Below are 20,181 nucleotides of genomic sequence, written 5' to 3'. Positions count from 1 at the left end.
CTCCCGCACTGCTCCAGCACCATGTGGCTCCCAACTGCATTGCTGGACCAGGGAGCATGGGCCCACAGCGGGACCCTAGTGTGGGTGTGTGTGTGTGTGCGTGTTCATAGGGTGAGTCCCAATAGGGTGAGTCCCACATGCACCCCCCACCATACCCATGCACCCACACCCCCTCACACTGCCACACATGCAGACCCCCACACCCACACCCCCTCACACACCCCAGCCACCCTCCCGTACATACAGCCCCCCATAAATACCATACCACCCACACCCCACCTATCCACACACTTACCCACATGCTCCCTCACCCCACACTTACACCCCCGCACCTATCCACCCCCACATACACACCTACATCCTCCCCCACACCCCACATACCCACACACCCATAGCCCCCAACAAACCTATACTCACCCCCCCTATAATATACAAGAGTAAGACTTCATTTTAAGCTATTACACACAAACACATGTAAACTAGGACAAACTATTTTTTTTAAATCAAGTTAATGAATTGTTTAGATGATCATTTTTTAGAACATAATTTTGTATTTTTCTGGTTCTGTGATGGCAAAACCCCTTGCTAAAAAGAGTTCTTGTGGGGGCAAGGGGAGGGACTTCTGATGGCAAAAGTCAGGAGTTAGGGGGTGGGACTTCCTGTCACAAGATGGCAACCAGGGGGTGGGGCACCTGTAAAGGGGTGGGTCTACCCATACAACCCTCAACAGCTTGCCAAGGCTCGGTAAGCAGCCCTCTACCCGAAATAAGTGCCCTACCCTGCTCTAGGACCTCAAACTTTGAATATTAAGTATGCATTTACTGTCGTGAGGATGACCACTGTTTATCATGGCAGGGATATCATGAACTGCCCACTTCCGCTGTTTCTAGTTCAACCATAGCCTGAATTCTTTTTGGCTGCTTGTCACTGCATGTATATACAAAGGATGCACACAGTGATCTTGGAATAACTGCTGTTAAACTTGAAGAAATAGGCCATGGTGGCCCTAATTGTGTCTTTCTTGTCACAAATTTTAGAAATGACACCTGGCTTCAATTTGCTGAAAGCAAATGGTAATACTTCTGTGAGATCCCTCTGATACAATTTCTTACCATTGTAATCTTTTAAAATCTGTACTCTCATGCTGCAGTAAAATAGCTACATTCCTGACCTGACTATAAACAAATTCCTTCAAAAGAGTAGTGTTCAGCATGCAGCTCCATCTAATGCTGGCCAATTATTACAGACAGTTTCTAGAAATTGGGGTGACTCTCTTTGCTACAGCAGTTTTTCCACCATGCTATTCAGCAGCCCTACATTGGTCCTTAGTATTATTCTCTTTTGCTATCTGAGCTGCACTACTCTTTACATTTAGAGATTATGTGTGATTGACAGGATAAATAGGGGTTGTTTCTCAGTTCGAAGAGAGTGCATAGCATTTTTTTTGCACATAATATGTACTGTAATAGTATTTGTGCTACTGACATTCTTTTCCTCAGTTCATTCAAATATTTAAAATTTTCCAAAAAAGAATGACTCCAGAAAAAATTAGATATACCAGATATTTTTCCCTTAAACATAATTATAGTTTACTTGTCATGATGTATTTGAGAATGTTTACTGTAACAGAGAGCCTGGGGCTCTCTGTTCCTTTAAGAGGAAAAGCAGCTCAGCGAGGGACCTCTGCAGGGCAGGCAAGGTACAGCAGCTGCCAGTTGCCAGGGCAACAGGGAAGAATGTGGCAATTAGCAGCCAGCCCAGGCAGTCACCTGACTGGATGTAGTCAGGGCCCTGGGAGCATATAGGCTGGGGCTAACATTGGAGTCCCTCCTTTTCTGCCACAGGGGAAAGAACCCCTGCCCAGGGGAGCAACCCAGGGATGCCCATTGGGAATGCTGCCCGTAGGAATGATGAGACTCGGGGAGCTCACAAGGAGCCTATGCTGGGAGGTACAAGGGCACAAGGCAAGAAAGAAGGTTCGCCCTCTTAAAGGGACAGAGGGCTGTTACTTTGTTATTATGTTATTATATCCCAGGGGCTTATGCTATGTTGCTGTTTTGACTGGTGGTTTTGGATAAGGCTGGAAGGTGAGGTAAAGAGGCCTCATTAGTACCCAGAGGGCACTTGACTACCTTGAGCCCTGCTGGGGGAGGCTCAGCCACAGAGGGACCAGGAGCCTGGTAGATGGGGGCCAGGAGCCCAGTAACTGGAAGGGACAAATGAAGCTAGTGCCTCAAAGCCAGGTCTGATTCAGTGGGCCTAGGCTAGACGGTTTAGCAAGATTAAAGGGGCATAGGCCCAAAAAGAGGGAATGACATACTTGTAACACCTGCAAGGCATGGGATGTGGTAAAGGGAAGGATTTGGAGCCATGCAATTAGCCCTTAAGGCTTTGGGTACCCTGCTGGGCACAGTAGACTAAAAAGGCCCAGCCAGGGGGCTGGGACCAGTGAGACTAAGGCCTAGCGAAGACCTGTGGGCAGCCTCCCTATATATTATAAATATCATCAAGGTGTGGCAGAAAAGACAGGAAGGCACCCTAGGGGCGGAGTTGGACATGGTCATAGAACGGGGCATCACAGCCACCCCTGGGTCCCCAATGTGTTAAACTTAAATCAAGCAATTTGGAACCTGGCATCCCATTATTAATTTAACGTTTTTTATAAGAATCCTGTAAAAAATGTTGGGACATTAAGTCCAGACTCTATCAAAACATCTCTTTTCTATATATGAAGACCATTTCATCCTCTTTCCTGGCTCATGTAGTAGTATTTAGTAAAACATTTTCAAATGGCAGATTACAGCATTTTAGTTCAGCTCTAATAATTCTGTTATACCCAAGCTGAGGTTCCAACTGCTTTTTTGTACCCAATTTTGTTCATATTCAATTTATTTAGGATGCAGTTGCAAAGAAGAATCCTTTTTTTGAGCTGTATGCCCTAAAGAGTCTGCCTTTATTGTGCAGTGAGCAAAAATGTACATCCTTTATCCATTTATACTTTTGTCCATTTATCCCTTACACTTTTTAGGAAAACCATAATTTTCTTCCATGTTTGAACTCCATCCCTTCCAGTATCATAAAGGGTTCATTTCCTTTTTCCCAAGTAACTCACAAAAGCCTTCCAAAACTATCTTATCTAATGGAATCTTGGGAAGGGATGAAGGGTGGCTTTTAAAAGTGTCAAACAATAATAAAAATCAGCATTGTTAGTTTTTACATTAACTGGAAAGAAATTACCCTAAAGTTCCAAACTCTCTACTTTATTCCCTGCAAGAAAATAAGGAATGCAGATGGTTGCTTGAATTGGAAGCAAAATTTGTTATATGATATAAGAGTGCTGTCAGACATGCAGGTCCCTGCTCTAACTCATAGTGATTTGCTTAAAGCGCTGAGTTAGAGCGAGCACCCGCCCTCATCCTCCAACAGACGTTCTTCTTTTGCGGGGTGGGGGATCGAGCCTGCTTACCTGTTCCACAATAGGGGCTGGGCTGATGCAGCTCCCCCCCCGCCCCCAGCTCTGGTGTTGTGTGCAGGAAGGAAGGGGAAGGGAGGGAAGGGAGGCAAACCTGTAGACTGGGGTTTGCCTGGCGTGAACTGAAGGCGAGGTGGCGGGGCTTCAATCAATTCCCCCCCCCATTTCAGGCTGGGAAAAGCCTAGCCCACAGCTCCCCTTCCTCCCCCCCCCCTTCCTGCAGACAACATTAGGGATGGGCTAGGCTGCATGAGTCCAGTCCCAATCATGCTGACAGACTGCCCCTAGGGAACACAAGTTCCCTAAGGCACTCCACTTTGGAGTGCCTTCATCTAATTCCTCATTAGATAAGAGTTAATTTGCCATACAAAAGGCCACTTTTAAAATGCTCTGCAGCTGTGCATGTGTGTCACGGGACATCTGTAAAGCACTTTCATGGGGCCTATTGCATGACAAATGTAACTTCTGTCAGCACCCTTAATGAAAAAAACCTTGTTCTCATATAATATTTGCTATTTGTAAATCACAAAGTACCTTATAGATGGGTAAACAGAGGAACATAGAGTAGGTATGATTTACCCTAGGTTACTCAGTATGCCACAGGCTGAATGAGGAAGAGAACCTTTGTCTTATGTCTCAGGGCACTATCAGATCCCATGAATAACATTACTGTCTGCTTAGATGGCTTCAGCTTTCAATTTGGATACTTGTATAAGGATAAAACTACTTTAAATGGTTTTATTTTTGGGGTGCACAGAAAATCAGGAAAAGAGGTCTGCCAGTCTCTAAAGCCATTGTGCAGGGTGCATAACAGAGTTCATTGCTTTCAGAAGCAGTATGTGCAGCTGTTTCCTGCTCTTGGGAGCCACATGCAGAGAGTAATGTGAGTAACTTGGGGTGGGAAAAGGGGAAGGGTAGGTTGGCAGCATTGGGTGGGGCTGGCAGGTCCACGGGAGGGAGGTTGGTGGGTTTGTTGGGATGGGGGAAAGGTTGCCCAGTTAAGTGGAGAAGTTATAATAGTCCAGTCTGGGTGAAGGAGGTAGGATTAGTCTAGCACTGAGTCTGGGATGAGTGTCTGGGCTCTCCTAGCCTTAGGGAAGCACTGCAAATATGTATAGACATTTTAGAGACATTTCTTAGATTGGTTTAACCTGCTGTCAATCTAAGTTAGTTCAGGTGAACTAACTTAGGGTGTGTCATTTTTTGGGCGACTTAAAGCCTCCGCACACCTGTATGATCAGACATTTAAATTATATTTAAATGTAATGCCTGTACATACCTACAGAGAGACAGTTAACCATGTTAGACTAAAAACAGGTAGAAAGCAGGGTATAGTTCCATCTTGTAGACTAACTGAATCAAAGATACATAAGCTTTTGTAAACAACATCTCATTTTGTGAATGCCACACAGTACTTAGCTTAATCACTAATCATTGGTCATCATAGGGATTTCTGGATGAAATCTCTGACCTTCGTTATTCTGAAGCTCAGACTGAATTCTGTGGCTGACAGCCCCAAATGTTAAGCTGGAAATGGAAATGTTGGGAGTTCAAGTCTGGGCGTGGGCAAGTGGTCTTCAGTTTGGTTCTCCCCTTGGAAGTCAATCTGAGGGGGAGAGGAGTCCAGGACAGCTGGCTGTACTTTAAAGAAGTTTTAATGAGAGAGCAGGAAGAAGCCATCCTGATTTGCAGAAAGACTAGCAAGGATGATAGAAGACAAGCTTGGCTTGGCAGGGAACTCTTCAGGAAGCTAAATCACAAAAAGGAAGCTTATAAGAAGTGGAAACTTGAACAAACAACTAGGAAGGAGTATAAGAGTATTACTCAGGCATGCAAGGATGAAATCAGGAAGTCCAAAGTGTAATTGGAGTCGCAGCAAGCAAGAGATGTGAAGGGTAACAAGAAGGGTTTCAAAAAGTATGTCAATAGCAAACGGAAGATCAGGGAAAGTGTGGGTCCCTTACTGAATGGGACAGAGGATGCAGAAAAGGCTGATGTACTTAATGCCTTTTTCACCTCAGTCTTCACAGGCAAGGTCAGGTCCCAGGTTACTGTACCTGGCAGCACAGTTTGAGAAGGAGGTAAGCAGCCAACAGTGGTGAAAGAACAGGTTAGGGACTATTTAGAAAGGCTAAACATATAAAAGTTCATGGGGCTGGATGGGATGCACCTGAGGGTGCTGAGGGAGTTGGCTGAACTGATTGCAGAGCCGCTGGCCATCATCTTTGAAAACTCATGGCAATCAGAAGAGTTCACAGATGATTGGAAAAGGGCAAACATAGTACCCATATTTAATAAAGGAAAAAAGGAGGATACAAGAAACTACAGACCGGTCACCCTGACCTCAGTCTCTGGAAAAAGCATGGAGCAGATCTTCAAGGAATCCATTTCTAAGTACTTTGAGGAGAAAAGATTGATTAGGATCAATCAGCATGGATTCACCAGGGCAACTCATGGCTGACCAACTTGATTGCCTTCCATGATGAGGTGACTGGCTCTGTGGATGTGGGGAGACTGGTGGATGTGGTGTACCTTGATTTTAGCAAGGCTTTTGATATGGTCTCCCACAGCATTCTTGCAGGCAAGCTAAGAAAGTATGGAATGGATGAATGAACTGTAAGGAGGATAGAAAACTGTCTGGAGCATCAGGCTCAGAGAGTAGTAATCCATACCTCAATGTCTAGGTGGAAGTGGGTATCAAGTGGAGTCCCCCAGGGGTCAGTCCTGGGGCCAGTTTTGTTCTATGAATGTCTTCATCAACAACCTGGAAGAGGGCATAGACTGCACCTTCAGCAAGTTTGCAGATGACCCCAAGCTGGAAGGAGTAGTAGATATGCTGGTGGGTAGGGCTAGGATTCAGAGTGACTTAAACAAATTGGAGGAGTGAGCCAAAAGACATTTCATGAGGTTCAGCAAGGAGAAGTGCAAAGCCCTGCACTTAGGATGGAACAATCCCATGCACCAGTACAGGCTGGGGGTTGACTGGCTGGGCAGCAGCTCTGCAAAAAGGGATCTGAGGGCTACAGTGGACAATAAGCTGAATATGAGACAGCTGTGTGCCCTCATTGCCAAGAAGGCTAATAGCATACTGGGCTGCATTGGTAGGTGTGTTGCCTGTAAGTCAAGGGAAGTGATTATTCCCCTCTATTCAGCACTGGTGAAGCCACATCTGGAGTACTGTGTAGAATTTTTTGCACCCCACTACAAAAAGCATGTGGACAAATTGGAGAGAGTTCAGTGAAGGGAAACAAAAATGGTGATGGGGCTGAGGGACATGACTTATGAGGAAAGACTGAGGGAATTGAGCTTATTTAGTCTAGAGAAAAGGAGACTGAGGGGGGGGGATTAAACAGCAGCCTTCAGCTACTCGAAGGAGGATTCCAAAGAGATGAAGCTTGGCTGCTCTCAGTGGTGGCAGATGCCAGAACAATGAGCAATGGTCTCAAGTTGCAGCAAGGGAAGTTTAGGTTAGATATTAGGAAGAATTTTCTCACTAGGAGAGTAGTAAAACACTGCAACAGGTTACCCAGAGAGGTGGTGAAAGCTCCATTCTTGGAGGTTTTCAAAATCCAGCTAGACAAAGCTTTGGCTGGTATCATCTAGTTGGAGATGGTCCTTCTTTGAGCAGGGAGTTGGACTAGATGACTTCCTGAGGTCCCTTCCAACCCTACCTTTCTATGATTCTTGGGTTTTAACTTATCAGTTACGAAAGACCGTGACATCCCTCTGTTTTCTTAAACAGCATTGTATAAGGAAGAATAACTCACACAATCAGAGAAGTATGGCCGGGAGGGATTTCCATGGCTTATCTACTCCAACCAACTGCCTGAAGCAGGATCATCCCTATCCAGAACATCCTATACAAATCCATTGTCTAATTTTTAGTAAAGCTACACAGTGAGCTCTGAAAATCACAAGACATAGCACCCTAACCTGAGACAAGATAAAGTAGGAGCATCACATTAGCCAATGTCCTATTGCTGTCAGTCATATCAAGAGATCCCAAGAAGAGGGTCACCCCCCCACACGCTATAGAGGAAGGCAGAAACCCTTACAGTCCATACCAATATGACCATGGGGTAAACATCCTAAATGACCATGGGGCAACCCCAAATATGGCACTTGATTGGACCCTGGGGAGAGGGACAAGACCCTCAGCCAGGAACCTCTGGATTTAACTCCCAGCACACTCCAGTCAAAATCGCCTGCCTTGGCTGCAGGCAAAACCTAGTGCATCTGAGGAGGCTTAAAAAAAAACACTGACACATATAATATTGAGGGGCATGTAATTCCCTCCAAGCCCCTTGCAGCAAAGAGCAAAGCCCTGAAGCATGGGGCATATCCATCATAAAACATGGGCATAGCTACATATTTATAGTCCCCGACCAGTGGCTGCCCAGCCACTTCTTGAACATCTCCAATAACAGAGATCCCACAACTTCCCTAAGCAATCAATTCCATAGCCTCACTATTCTAGCAATAAAGAATTTTTTCTTGATATCCAGTCTAAACCAACTTTGCTACAATTCACATCCTGCTATCTGCAGCAAGAGAGAGGAGATGTGTTCTCTCTTCTTCAAGGCTAAAAACCTTCTCTGACAACCCCCCACCTTCACAGCTGTGACTTGTCACTAGAGGGCTAGCAAGCAAGGTCCTACCTGGGAGTTATAGCTGTGACTTGCAACTACAGTTCTCATGAGCCAGGACAGGCTTCTATCCCTGCTCTAAGTTGGGGGAGGTGGGGTGAGAGATGGGGGAGAGGGGGCAGCAGGAACATGAAGCCAGGAGGTGGAGAATTAATGGAACTGAAGTGGGTAATGAAATGGGAGGTGGGGCAAGGGTGGTGAAATGAAATAAAGGAAGTCTTCCTCTGTAGGAAGAATAATAAGAAACTCATAACTTAAAAAGAATAATTAAAGAATTTTAAAAGAAATAAAGAGGAAGTAAGGCTGTGCTTCCTAGGGTAGCTGAGAGGTGGGAGTGGTGAGGGAAGGAACTTTTGCAGGATACTGTCTCTGCCCCAGGAAAGAATCCCCAACTCATGGGGACCCAATCCAGCCCCCTTGTTTCCTTCCCACCCCACTCCTGGACCCATCTCTGCTCTATGACCTGGCTAGCTGGCATGTGCTCTGCAGTCTTTTTGTACATGGTTCCACCCCTAGGGGTGGGAAGGTCACTCACCTTGGGGGTAGGATGGGGAGTTGGCTTTGTGCCAGAACTGGCTGCTGGGCAGTAGTGTTCAGGGGGTGGAAAGTTAGCCCACAGAAAACAAGAGGGTTGGGGAGAGGACACTGCATCCCGAGATGATGGACTGCAACTTGTGTGACTCATCTGTGGGGAGTGTCCATACATTAATGGAACAAAAGTTGGATGACAGAGATCAGAGATAAACCTGCCTGGGAGTGGTCTAACTTTAAGCCACATAAAGTGTGCTTAAACTTAGTTTCAGGTGTTAGTATGGTTAACAGCTCCAAGGGCCACCTACTATTAATGTGTAACAAGGCCTTAAGAATTCAGTTCTGTAAGTGTCCCCCAGATCTGTAAAATCTGATGCGTGACCTCCAGGCTATGAAAAATAATAACTTGGGCAATACTGCATTATTTTTTTCAGCATTGTGGTTTGCCTGTGGCATGTTGATAGAATGGGCTATTTTTCTTTTGTCCATCAGTAGTGTAACTACAGATAGTTAATTGTGGCACCATCCCCAGGTGGCATCCTAGAGGAGCTGCTGGAATGTCAGCCCCCTGAGGAGCCTTTGCTGTGATAGCAACAGCCCTTTGCCAGAATAGTAGTAGTTGCAGCTGCCAGGGTCAGGCAGACAGCAATGTGGTAGCAAGAGCCAGGGTCTTTGAGTCCCCAAGGCAGGTAAAACATGACCACCCTTCCCTCCCTGCCCTTCATATTTATGGCAGAGTTCTCCCCAGGGCACAAAACCAGTTAGCTATGCCTCTGTTATGGTATCCAAGTCACTGAATACAAGTGAAATGCACTGTAGCGTACTCTGACTGATGATGTATTCCAGATCACATGATGAGCCAACTGGGGTTTCTAACATTATCTATGGGGTATTGGGGAGTTGGGTCACAGGCCAAATGGCCAAATAGGAAGAACAAGTACAGGTCAATATGAAGTATCACAACATACATGCAAGGCTGATAACAGTCAGTCCCACAAATACACATATTACACCTAAGTTCCCATCCCATTTCCAGGAGATGTACCCTGCAAACCAGCCTTAGTCCTCCAGTTCCCTGTACAGGTCTCCCGGTCAGGACCTGTGTTTGTAATCTGAACCTGGCTGTGTGCTCTCTCTCTCTCTCTCTCTCCCCCTCTCTCTCTGAAATACTCCAATCAGGTAGTAATTATAAAAATGTCTGATGAATAATGGTAGTCATGTCTGATCCACTAGCTGCTCTCTCAGCACTCATGAAAGTGAAAGCTCATAGATCAGTAATTTTATATTGGAAAACCATGAGAAATGACAACCAATGAGTAGAAAAAAGGACTATATGAAATAGACCTAACATCCTATAATATATCTCTGAAAATAAATAAAATCCTGCTATTTGAACTGCAATGAAACATGCCTCTTATGGGGAAATGTGACTTCTGTGCAAATTCTAGTGTTTTGTCACCATTAGAACCTCTTAATCTAAGTCTTTTTGATTACCCAAAGGGGGAGCCAACAGTTGTCAACCTTTCAATATTCTTGTTGATCTTTAGATTTTTATATGTGGGTATTGCTTGACCCCTGACTCAAAAAGTTACTCCAAGGGGGTATAAAATCTATAGCCATCCCTTTAGTTATATGTAATGGCATACACTGACATTTCTTTCCTGCTTATATGACAAAATAGCTACCTATCTGTGTCTCCGATAGAATAATAAGCATTATAACAGTTTGACTCTAGAGCCCATAAATTGATAGTATAGTAGTATTAAGTTAACTGTCCTAAATGAAAGAATGAAGGAGCAACTTAAAGAAAAAGGTAGAGAAAGAGAAGGGGGAAGTAATATTTTTCACAGTCCAGCACAGAAATCACATAAAAGGAAACTACTGTTGAAAAAGAAATGGAGCTGACACCACCCTTCTTTCAGGGGTCAGTGTTCAAAAATCTCTGAAGAGCAAACTAATAGGGAAATGCAAGAAACTATATTCTTTCCCACAGAAGCTTCCATGGAAAACTTCCCCAAAATAATTCTTCTTCAAATTAAAACAGTGATTCTCAGCCTTGATCAGTTGGTTACCTCTTATACTAAGCTAAAAAAAGTTTCCCATTGCTTTACATTCACCATAAAAGTAAGGAAAATATATCACAGCTAATAATACTAAACTTACAGAACTGACTTCTGTGTGTATTTCAAGAAGTTGACAGAGAACACTTGATCTTGGAAAAGTAAGCTCTTTTTGGGGGAGGAGGAGCCATATTTTCTTTGCTTTAAATCAGTGATTATCCATGTTTAGGACCATCAGACTTCTGTCAACTCTTAAAATGTCTCACAGTCCAACATGAATCTTTATCATCAAACTTTTAATTGAAAAGAGGGAGAGATCTTGTGTGATCCTCAGATCACTTAAAATAGCCATTAACCATAGTTTGGATAATGCTATTTTACATTCTTATAAAATTGTCATTGTTCCATGGCCTCCTTTGCCTCCTTCTATGGGATATAACACACAGGGAGCATGCAGCAATAAACTCTGATGCATATAATTTATTGCTTCCAGGCACCATGTTTCAACGTATGCCTGGGACCATAGCATGTTTAGCTGGGTCAGAACATCCCCAGCTGGCAGAGTCCTGGGTGGTCAGCCTGCCAGCCCAGGGCTGCTCTGACACAATTCAATGAGCTGTGGAGGCTCTAGCAGCTGACTGGGTAACGAGGATGGTCCGATGTCAGACCCCGCGCTGAAGAACCTTTGTGCCCCAGCCAGCCCCATCAGCATCTACACATGCATTGCTGTGCATGAAAAACTCTGCATCAGATTAGTACTTGTAACTGCAAGAACTACCCTGCTGCGGAGTTTATTAGTGTCTTGCAGCATAATAAGGCTACATGTGTAGAAACCAAGGCATTTATTACAGAGATAATTAGGCAACTCCACAATAAATGTCTCATGTAGTCACAACCAGGATTGATCAGAAATACACTCCTGGACTAAAAACTTGGGGTTTCCAGCCAATGAACTGCACAACCCCAGATGATCAGTTGCTTGTGTTCCAGTTGAGTCAAGTATTGGGTTTTTAGGAGTCTCAGCTCCATAGGTTAGAAAGGTGGCATCTTTTGGATCAGCACAGAGGTCCATGAAGGTATTGCTACCCTTGTACATTCAATAACATGCTGGGGGGACCCTATAACAACACCCTATAATGCAGGTAATAGTGTCCAGGTCAGTGGATAGGAACTACTGCATAATGAGAGCCCAGTATACATTTCTATGCAAACCTTGAGCATGTCAGTTTCCATATACAGCAAAAGCTTTGTTATCCAGCAGCCATGGGGAATCAGGGGTGCTGGATAACAAAGTATGCCGGTTACCTGAAAGGCCACTTCTCCTGCCGCGTCTGGTGTGCCACCGCACCTCCCACCGTGTCGCCACCCCATCTGCTGCGAGGGACAGGGAGGGGGGCAGAAGAGAAAGGGGAAAAGAACTGTTATTGTGGGGGCTTGACAGCACAGGCTGCTTTGCCCCAGGCCGTGGGGGCTTGGTGAACCCGGAAGTGCCATGGTGGGCACTTCTGGTTTTGCTTTTACCTTACAAGACGGCATGCGGTTAATAGAGCATTCCAGCTTGTAAAGTGCCTGATAATGCAGCTATTACTGTAGTTCAATAAAACTTTATTGGCATGACAAGTTATGCTAGTCGGGCAATCGCATAAGAAAAAATGCAATCTCCGAGTGATGTGTCAAATGTGGGCCCAACCCACAGAAAACTAGGTTACATGCTGCTTTTTTATTTTTATCAATTATATCCATGTGTCACCCAATAGAGTTCTAGCCCAGCCCAGGAGAATATCTTGTGTGCCTTAATACAACCTGTGCATTTCCAAGCACCATTATTCATGTAACCTGGGTACACCCAAGGGTGTGCCCTATTCTCAATTGAATAATATGGGTAGGCAGAAAGGGGTGCTGTGAGAGGGATGCCAGAATTTCAAACAGATCCTGCTTTCCTCTATAGAGTTATCCCAAGCCCAAAGTTCTTAACTATATACAATTTATTAAGTTATAATACACATAAACATAAAACTAAATATCATATATATATATATTTACACAGAGAACACTAACCAATAACCAAGGTCTAACCCTAAATAACACTATTTACAACATCACAATACAACATTTCAATTACAAAATATAAGGCGCAAACATAAGCAATCTTAATAACATCTATTACTTAATATAGTCCCTGACCCATGGCAAGAGATAGTCCTCCTTTTAATGGGATCCCTTGGGGGTGTCCAGGAAGCACCAGGGGCCCCTCCCCTTAGGGCTCTGACTAGGCGGGGGGCTGCTCACCCAGCCCCTTCTCTGGGTTTGCCCACTGAAAATGTCTTTCCCCTGTGGGACCCAAGGGCCCAATGACTCACGCTCCCTCAGGTGGCGGTGGTCACAATGCAGCTCGATGGAGTCTCCTCTGCTGGAGCGCCTCTCCAGGCCTCTCCTGCACCACTGGGATCCTCTCTACCCTGTGCCCCGCTCTGTCAGCTCCTCTCAGCTGCTGCATCACTGCTGCTGGCTCCTGGGTGCTGGGCCTCACGCTGCAGCACTACCACTACCCTGTGCCCTGGCTCAGTACTGAGGGCTCTCTTAGTACAGGCTGGGCCCTTCAGGCTCTCGCTAGCTGTCCTCATGCCGGGTGGCTAACCCAAGCAGCCTCCGCTGCTCCCTGGCTCCCAAGGCTCGGGCTTGTGCTCTGCTCTTCGTACCGTGGGACCTGGCTGCTTGCTGGGAGATGGGGCCTGAGCCACCTCACTGTGGCCCCCAAGGCCCTGCCAGGGTTGCAGGCTCAAGCCTCTGCTTGCAGCTCCCAAAGCCTGGGCTCTGTGCACCAAACTGTGCACTGTGATAGGCCCAAACAGTCCCACAGCACTCCCAGGATTGGGTCTCTGCGCACCATTCCTGTGTGCTGTCAACAGCCGGAGAGGTCTTGTACCACTCCCAAGGCTGCTCCTCCAGTAGCAGATTCAGGAGCCGTGGGCCTATTGCTCGCTGAGGGAGAGCTCCCCAGCTTTCTGGCTCTGCTCTTCTTGAGTCTCTCGCTGCATCTTCCCTCATGATGGGCATGCAGCTCCTTTTATACGCTCCAGGGCTCCACCCCTGAAGTCTTCCAGACCTGACAGTTTGCAGTCTTCAATCAGGTTGGAGGGAGCTCTTCTCCCCCTCCCCTCAGGAAAGGGGTGTGACTTTATTTCTCCTGTTGCCTCTTGATTGGTGGATGGGCTCCACCAATCAAAACAGGAGGATCTCAAACCTGGGACTCAACCCAAGCTCTGAAAGGTGAGCCTGCTACATTCAAAAGGATAGTTATGTAGACTCCACTGGTACATTAAGACATCAAGAAGACGTAGACAGAAAATGAAACTACTGTACTCAGGTTGCTTCAGTTCCCTCCCATTGCCTCCAAATCTCATCTTTGCCTTTTTTTTAATAAATAGAAGATAAAATTCAGCAACAACGAAAAATTATACGTAGTGTGTGAAAACTCAACTGAGTTTGTCCTAATTTAAATGCTATGCATGGTACTGGGAATGTTCAGGTCCTTCTAACTATTAAAGGTATGCTATGATTTCAAAGCAAATGTGTATTACTATGGCATGTTATTCCAGTGTGCTCACTTCATGCCATAGTGATAGCGCCAAAGGAATTTCCTTTGCAAGTCACTCCTTTGGTATTGTGAGTAGACAATCCTGCTCTCTGAAATCTGCCCCTTATATCCTCGACTCGTCTTTTACAGATGCAACGTGATAGGGCCTTCATGTTCATTCAACTGGCAGTAATGGAGGTAATGGATATATTGAGTAATGTCTTGCTTGTTGTCTTTTTCTTTGGCAGGGCACTATGGGAAGGATATTTATCGAAGTGGAGGGCCAGACCTCCATAATTTCATCTCCTCTGGATTTGTCACATTAGGAAGAGGACACACGAAGGGTACAGTGGAAACCATTTTTTGCTAAAATAAAAGGTTTTAAATAAACACTATGACTCAGAAGCTGGGTTCTAAGCAATATGAGATAATGATATTGAACCAAAGTTAGTAGATTTATTCTAGAAAACATTGTTGCAAGTAAAATATAGTACCACTGGCAGAGCTTTTAAACCCTAGTGAGGGACAGAGTGGGAGAGTGCAAACTTAGAAAAAACAGACTCCACTTTAACTAGCAATCTGACAGTTTATATTGCTTGTGTTGTTCTGGGTGTATGGATGCAAGCTGCCTATCTTGCTGCTATATTTATCATGGAAATAGAAGGGTCTATAATGCCACCAAAGGGGCAAATGGAACCATTTCAAGAGTGATTTTTTTTTGTTTGACATTTTGGGTGGGGGGGAGGTTGTTTGTTTTTTTTTTCTTGGGGGGAGGGTTGGGGGGTTGGTTTTTCGTTTTGTTTTGGGTTTTTTGCTTTTTATTGGGTTTTTTTGTTATTGTTGGGTTTGGGGGGTATTTTGGGGATGGAGAGAGGGTTTTTTTGGTATTACAAATATTTTATAAAATGATTAATTTTGGGGTCTAAATACATGTGTTTTATGTGTTCATATAATCTGTGAAATACTGTACAATCATGAAAACACAACAGTACACATATTCTTCACTGTGTATGTTCTGTGTATATGTACTGTATATACAATATATGTTGAGAGAAAGTTGTAGCTATATTAGATTAGCAGACATAACCCCAGGACTCCAAAATCATGGTGACCCCAAAATTACAAGATCTGACACTTAGTGATTTGTCACCAGAAGACTAAGTTAAATGTTCCTTTTATATCATTGTTGCATATTTGGTGGGTTTTTATAGTATACAGTGAGAATGTCTATTTGAAACACCTTTCTATTTACATTCCATTCTAACAAAGTCACATTAGTTCATTGAGAGCTGGTCATACTGCTGAAAATGCAAGTGTGTGCCATATCAATATTAATCTGACTTTGTTTTCTCCTTATGTATGAGACTATTGTACATTTATATAGATATAATGTATGTGGAGACTCTTATATAGACACAATGTACTGTATGTGGAGATGTGTCCATGTGCTCACCTGATTGAATGCACATCTGTTGTTGTTTCTGTGAATGACCATCATTTGTGAGTTATTAAAAGAGCTTTATTTTTCATACATTTCCTGCACTTTTAAAAATTCTCCACAAACATCATTCAAAGCAGTGTCAGTCCTGTAGAACTGTCAGAGAAGAAACAAATATATGTATATTGTCCATGTATGTCTGTGTGTGTTTAAATAAAGTTTACTGAGGCTGAGGCAGCACCTGTGGGACTTGTAATGCAATACATTCAATTCCAGCCTGGGTAGAGATTCCAGCCAGAAGAAAGCAGAGGGAGACACCACTTAACCTACCAACAGGCTGGGGACTAAATGGTACAAGGAAGAACTCATGGATGGTGGTACACGAGGCATTCCCTGAGAAAGGGAGATTTGCAGTGATTTTATATCTTATCAAGCCGTAGGTTCACAAAGAGCATGTTTTAAAATGTATTTAGGGTGAGATGATTAATATGAAGATTGTACTTAGTGGGGGATGTGGACTATGGACTGGTATAGTAGCCTTCCTAAAGCTCAGGAGGTTTACTGCTGGGCAAGGCCTTGCAACATGCTCCTTTGTCTCAGACTTCAGTTCATCTTTAACTTAATGTGCTTTTTTTTTTTTTAAGTTACTTCTGTGTGAAATAAAATCTACCTTTCTTCTTTAACTGAAGAGGCTCGGGGGTCTATTCTTCCATAGATGAGCTGCTGATTATACACATTTCTTGGTGGCTTTACTGGGAGTTTCACACAATGCATCCTTGTCAGTGGGAGGATGGAAGAATAGGCAATCTTTGTATGAACTATTAAGATAGTCACCATGGTACGAAGGTGCTTTTCAAAGATGAGAAATTTCTTTGTTACTTGGGGAAAAGTGTCTGCCTTGGATGTGTATAAAGTCAACCACCACAGCATTCTCTAGTGGACTAGCTGGCCTTTGCAATTAATTTTAAAATGCCTGCAAGTTTCCATTAAATGTAACCAATATCTCAGTGCAGTTAAATTTTGAGAGCAAACTTCCCAGCTTATACACAAGTAGTGTGGTTTTAAAAGTATGTACATATTGTGCATGCAGACTACTATATTTGCATGTATAAATCAATAAGTGTGAAGATACGTCTCCTTCTGCAACAATGCCCAATTGCAACTGCAGTTTCTATATGTGTTGTGAAAGCAGCGGTTTGGATGTGAAGGGTAGGTAGGGGTTTAAGAAGCTTCTAAGTAATGTAGGAGTTATTTCAGCAGAGTAGGAATCCTAGGTCATTTAGGTAGTTAAAAAAATCCTATCTGCTAAATTCTTACTTGAAAACAGTCAGTAGGCTCTAAATGTCATAATAAATTGCACTTAAAGATAAGGCAAGAGAACACAGCCCAGCCTCAAGAAATGTTTAAAAAACTGAAAATGTTTCATACTATTTCACATTGTAGACATACAGACTTCATGATAAATGTATAAGTGAGGTAGATGATCTTTACAAATACTTTTGTCCTGCCTCATTAACTGTAATATAACAAAAGTAGCTTCCATCTTTAGTCTGAACAGAATCCCTGAGAGTGCATCTTAATATTTCTTTGCACCAGGAAACACATTTTAATGTTTTTGTTTTTCACGTGTGTCCTGTGATATGGCAGTAATATTTTAGAGTAATATTTTAGAGTTGAACTGTTTCAGGAAGGAGACAGGAGTGTGAGACATGCCAAGATACCATGGATACCAAATTGGTGAATTCAAGTGTCTGACATTCACAAGTTCCTGGGAGGCTTTGATTTATGATTTCTGTATTACATATTGCTGGGTGATGCATCATTGCCTGACATTTAAGTCTATTAAATCACTATGTGTTCTCCATACCACGGGATAGGACTCACTCTCAGTCTGATAGAAAGAACCAGAGACAGATCCAAAATGTTCAAACATCTCCTTGGTGGGTACTCTGTTTTATTTTTCCTGTAATTGCTTCTGGGTTAGGCTACCACCTAATGCAATAAAGAAAGAATCACTGTGAATAACTGTTGTGTTTCACTGTTAGCTGCTTGATTTAATTATCTGTCTCAGCTTTGAATGTTGATTGTACCTGCATAAGAATATCATCATGCAGATTCCATTCACCCTGCTTGCCAAGCACTGTAGGTCTTTGCCTTACTGTATATATACTCTGGTTTCTCTTCAAATTGCACAAATCCTTTGCTTTTTACTAAAGATTCCTGTAGAAACTACAAAAATATGGGTAGACTAAGTGTGAGTGGTAACCTTAATGAGTGGAAGCCTTGAAGAATAGCCTGGCAAATTTAGCCTTGATGTTTTCAATATTCACTAGTTTTTTAATTACTCTAAATCAGGTTTTCACAGTTTGTAGCCAAAAAGAAGTTACTTTTGTCAGTCTCACAAACTCTGCTGAGGCTCTTCATCAATCTGGGCTTCTCCCAAATCCCTGGCTATTATCAGCAATAGAGATTCTGCAAGAGAAATTACAAGCTAATTTTACCTTTGAGTAAGTAACCTTTTTGTCCTCTTTGGCATCTGTGCATTGTAGTTTTAAATGAGCTATGTAGATTACAGCTCATTGTGTAATTTGACCTGCAAATCCATTATTAGTAGTGATAATGAAAAGCAAAGTAAAATAAAGAGCCCAGGGAATGCATCTACATGTATGCTTTACTGCAGAGTTGACTAATCAGCTCCGCAGTAAAGCAGCATTGTCTATAAGTGTGCTGGTATTAGGGTGCAGTAAATTTACTGTGCCATAAGATAGTACTGCTGGGGACAGTACTATCATAGGGTGCACTTACTTACTCCATTGAAATGCACATGTAAACGGTGACAGGACTTTGTTTGCTAGGTGCTAGGACACAGGTGCTAAAGTGCTAGTGCTGCTTGCTGCAGAGGTCTTCACTTTAGCACTGCCATGCCCCAGCCAGCCCCTCTGCCACCCAACAACACCACCCAGAGCCTGGGGCTGATGCCCCTCCCCCCGAGCCTGCTACTAGCCCGGGGCTGCTCCACCCAGTTCAAACTACTGCAGTCCTAGATGCATGTACAAACTGTGTCCAGGAGCAGTTGACTCCAACACAAACTGCACTGGAGTTCATTTCTTCATTTTAATTGCTCATGTAGATGCACCCAGATTGATTCTTGAAGCCCAAAATTAATGTGTAACCCTGCTAGGAAAACATCTTTCATTTTTAAAGTGAGCACAATATGTTTGAGATCACTAGAAACCCATTGAGTCACCCATTTTTTTTCAAATGGGATGGAAGCAAGAGAAGAAATTGAAAGGGATCAAACTAGAAGGGACCTGGGTAGAAATGTAGGAAATTGGAGGGACAAGACTGGGTAGGAAAGGCAGCTGCAGAAGATGGAGACAAGATTATGTGTGAAAGGGGGGAGAAAGCAGTAGAACAGCAGCTCCCAGACTGATGGCAATCAGTGGATAAGTGTAGTCACTCAGCTCTTGAGGAAGCCCAGCAGTATCATCATCTGCTAGAGTCTTTTACCTTATAATTTCCTAACTAAATGCTGACCAATTCTCAGTTTTGTATCTGCATCTGAAACAAAGCAATACCATTGTTAGATCCATTTGCTGCAATGTGCTTCTGGGCTGAGATTTTGCAGAAGGGGTCCTGGCCCAACATGGATACAAAATAACCAGATAAGCATTGGGTGAAAATGACCCTCCCTCCTTCCTTACAGCATTTTATCAATGATCCATGTGTGCAGAAAGCCTTGCAATGATTAAACAGGGAGAAAACCCCATTTGCTTGCTATTTAAACTGAGGAGAGCTATAAGGTCTTTTTTCCCCATGACAACAGCCATAATGCACTGTGAAGAAGTTATGCAAAAATTAGGGTTTAGGTATGTCAGGTCCCTGTCCTCATTAAACACTTGTTAAATCAAATCAATGAAGGGATGTCAAACTACAGCTTGCTGCATCCCAAAGAATCCTTTTCTTTTCACTTCAGACAATAAGTAATCGCTTTGATGGTGTCTTCTAGTGTATATACTAAAGATCACTACATCACCGTAGCAACATACTACAATGACGTAGCATCCGTGGGCAAAAACTATGATGCCACAGTGGCATTGCCGTAGTGACGCGCTCCTTCATTATAGTGCATTGCTATGGTGACATAGTGCCTAAAAATAACTGTGTACACAGTAACGGCACAGTACAGGCAGTTACTGCGCTGTCTTTTAGTACTTCCAAAAGGAAGTACTAAATGACAGCGCAGTAAAAACAGCACCATAGCAGCACATATAGACCTGACCACTGTTGCACATTCTTGTATTAATTTGACAATAGGGTAATTGAAATGTGGAAACAGTTTCACAACTTTGTAGAAAGATTCCATTTATGTAATAAGGCATTTCAATCCACATTGAATTATTTAACTGACTTTGATGAAGCAATGTCTGGACAGTTTATTTTTTATAGTCCTGAAT

At 43.5% G+C, this 20,181-nt stretch overlaps 1 protein-coding gene across 1 annotated transcript in view; it reads left to right on the top strand.

The window, feature by feature from the left end:
- SHISA6 (shisa family member 6) overlaps positions 1 to 20,181 on the top strand; it is a gene marked incomplete at its 5' end in the record, with an annotated part of 515,296 nt that overhangs the window by 127,409 nt on the left and 367,706 nt on the right. Inside the window, one exon of the mRNA XM_025202175.1 lies at positions 14,535 to 14,630. Within this exon, the coding sequence (XP_025057960.1) occupies positions 14,535 to 14,630 (96 nt within the window). The remainder of the gene's footprint in view (positions 1 to 14,534; positions 14,631 to 20,181) is intronic.

This window comes from Alligator sinensis, unplaced genomic scaffold (assembly GCF_000455745.1).
Source record: "Alligator sinensis unplaced genomic scaffold, ASM45574v1 scaffold77_2, whole genome shotgun sequence".
In the NCBI taxonomy this organism is placed as follows: Eukaryota; Metazoa; Chordata; order Crocodylia; family Alligatoridae; genus Alligator; species Alligator sinensis.
This window is presented reverse-complemented; position numbering and strand designations above follow the sequence as displayed.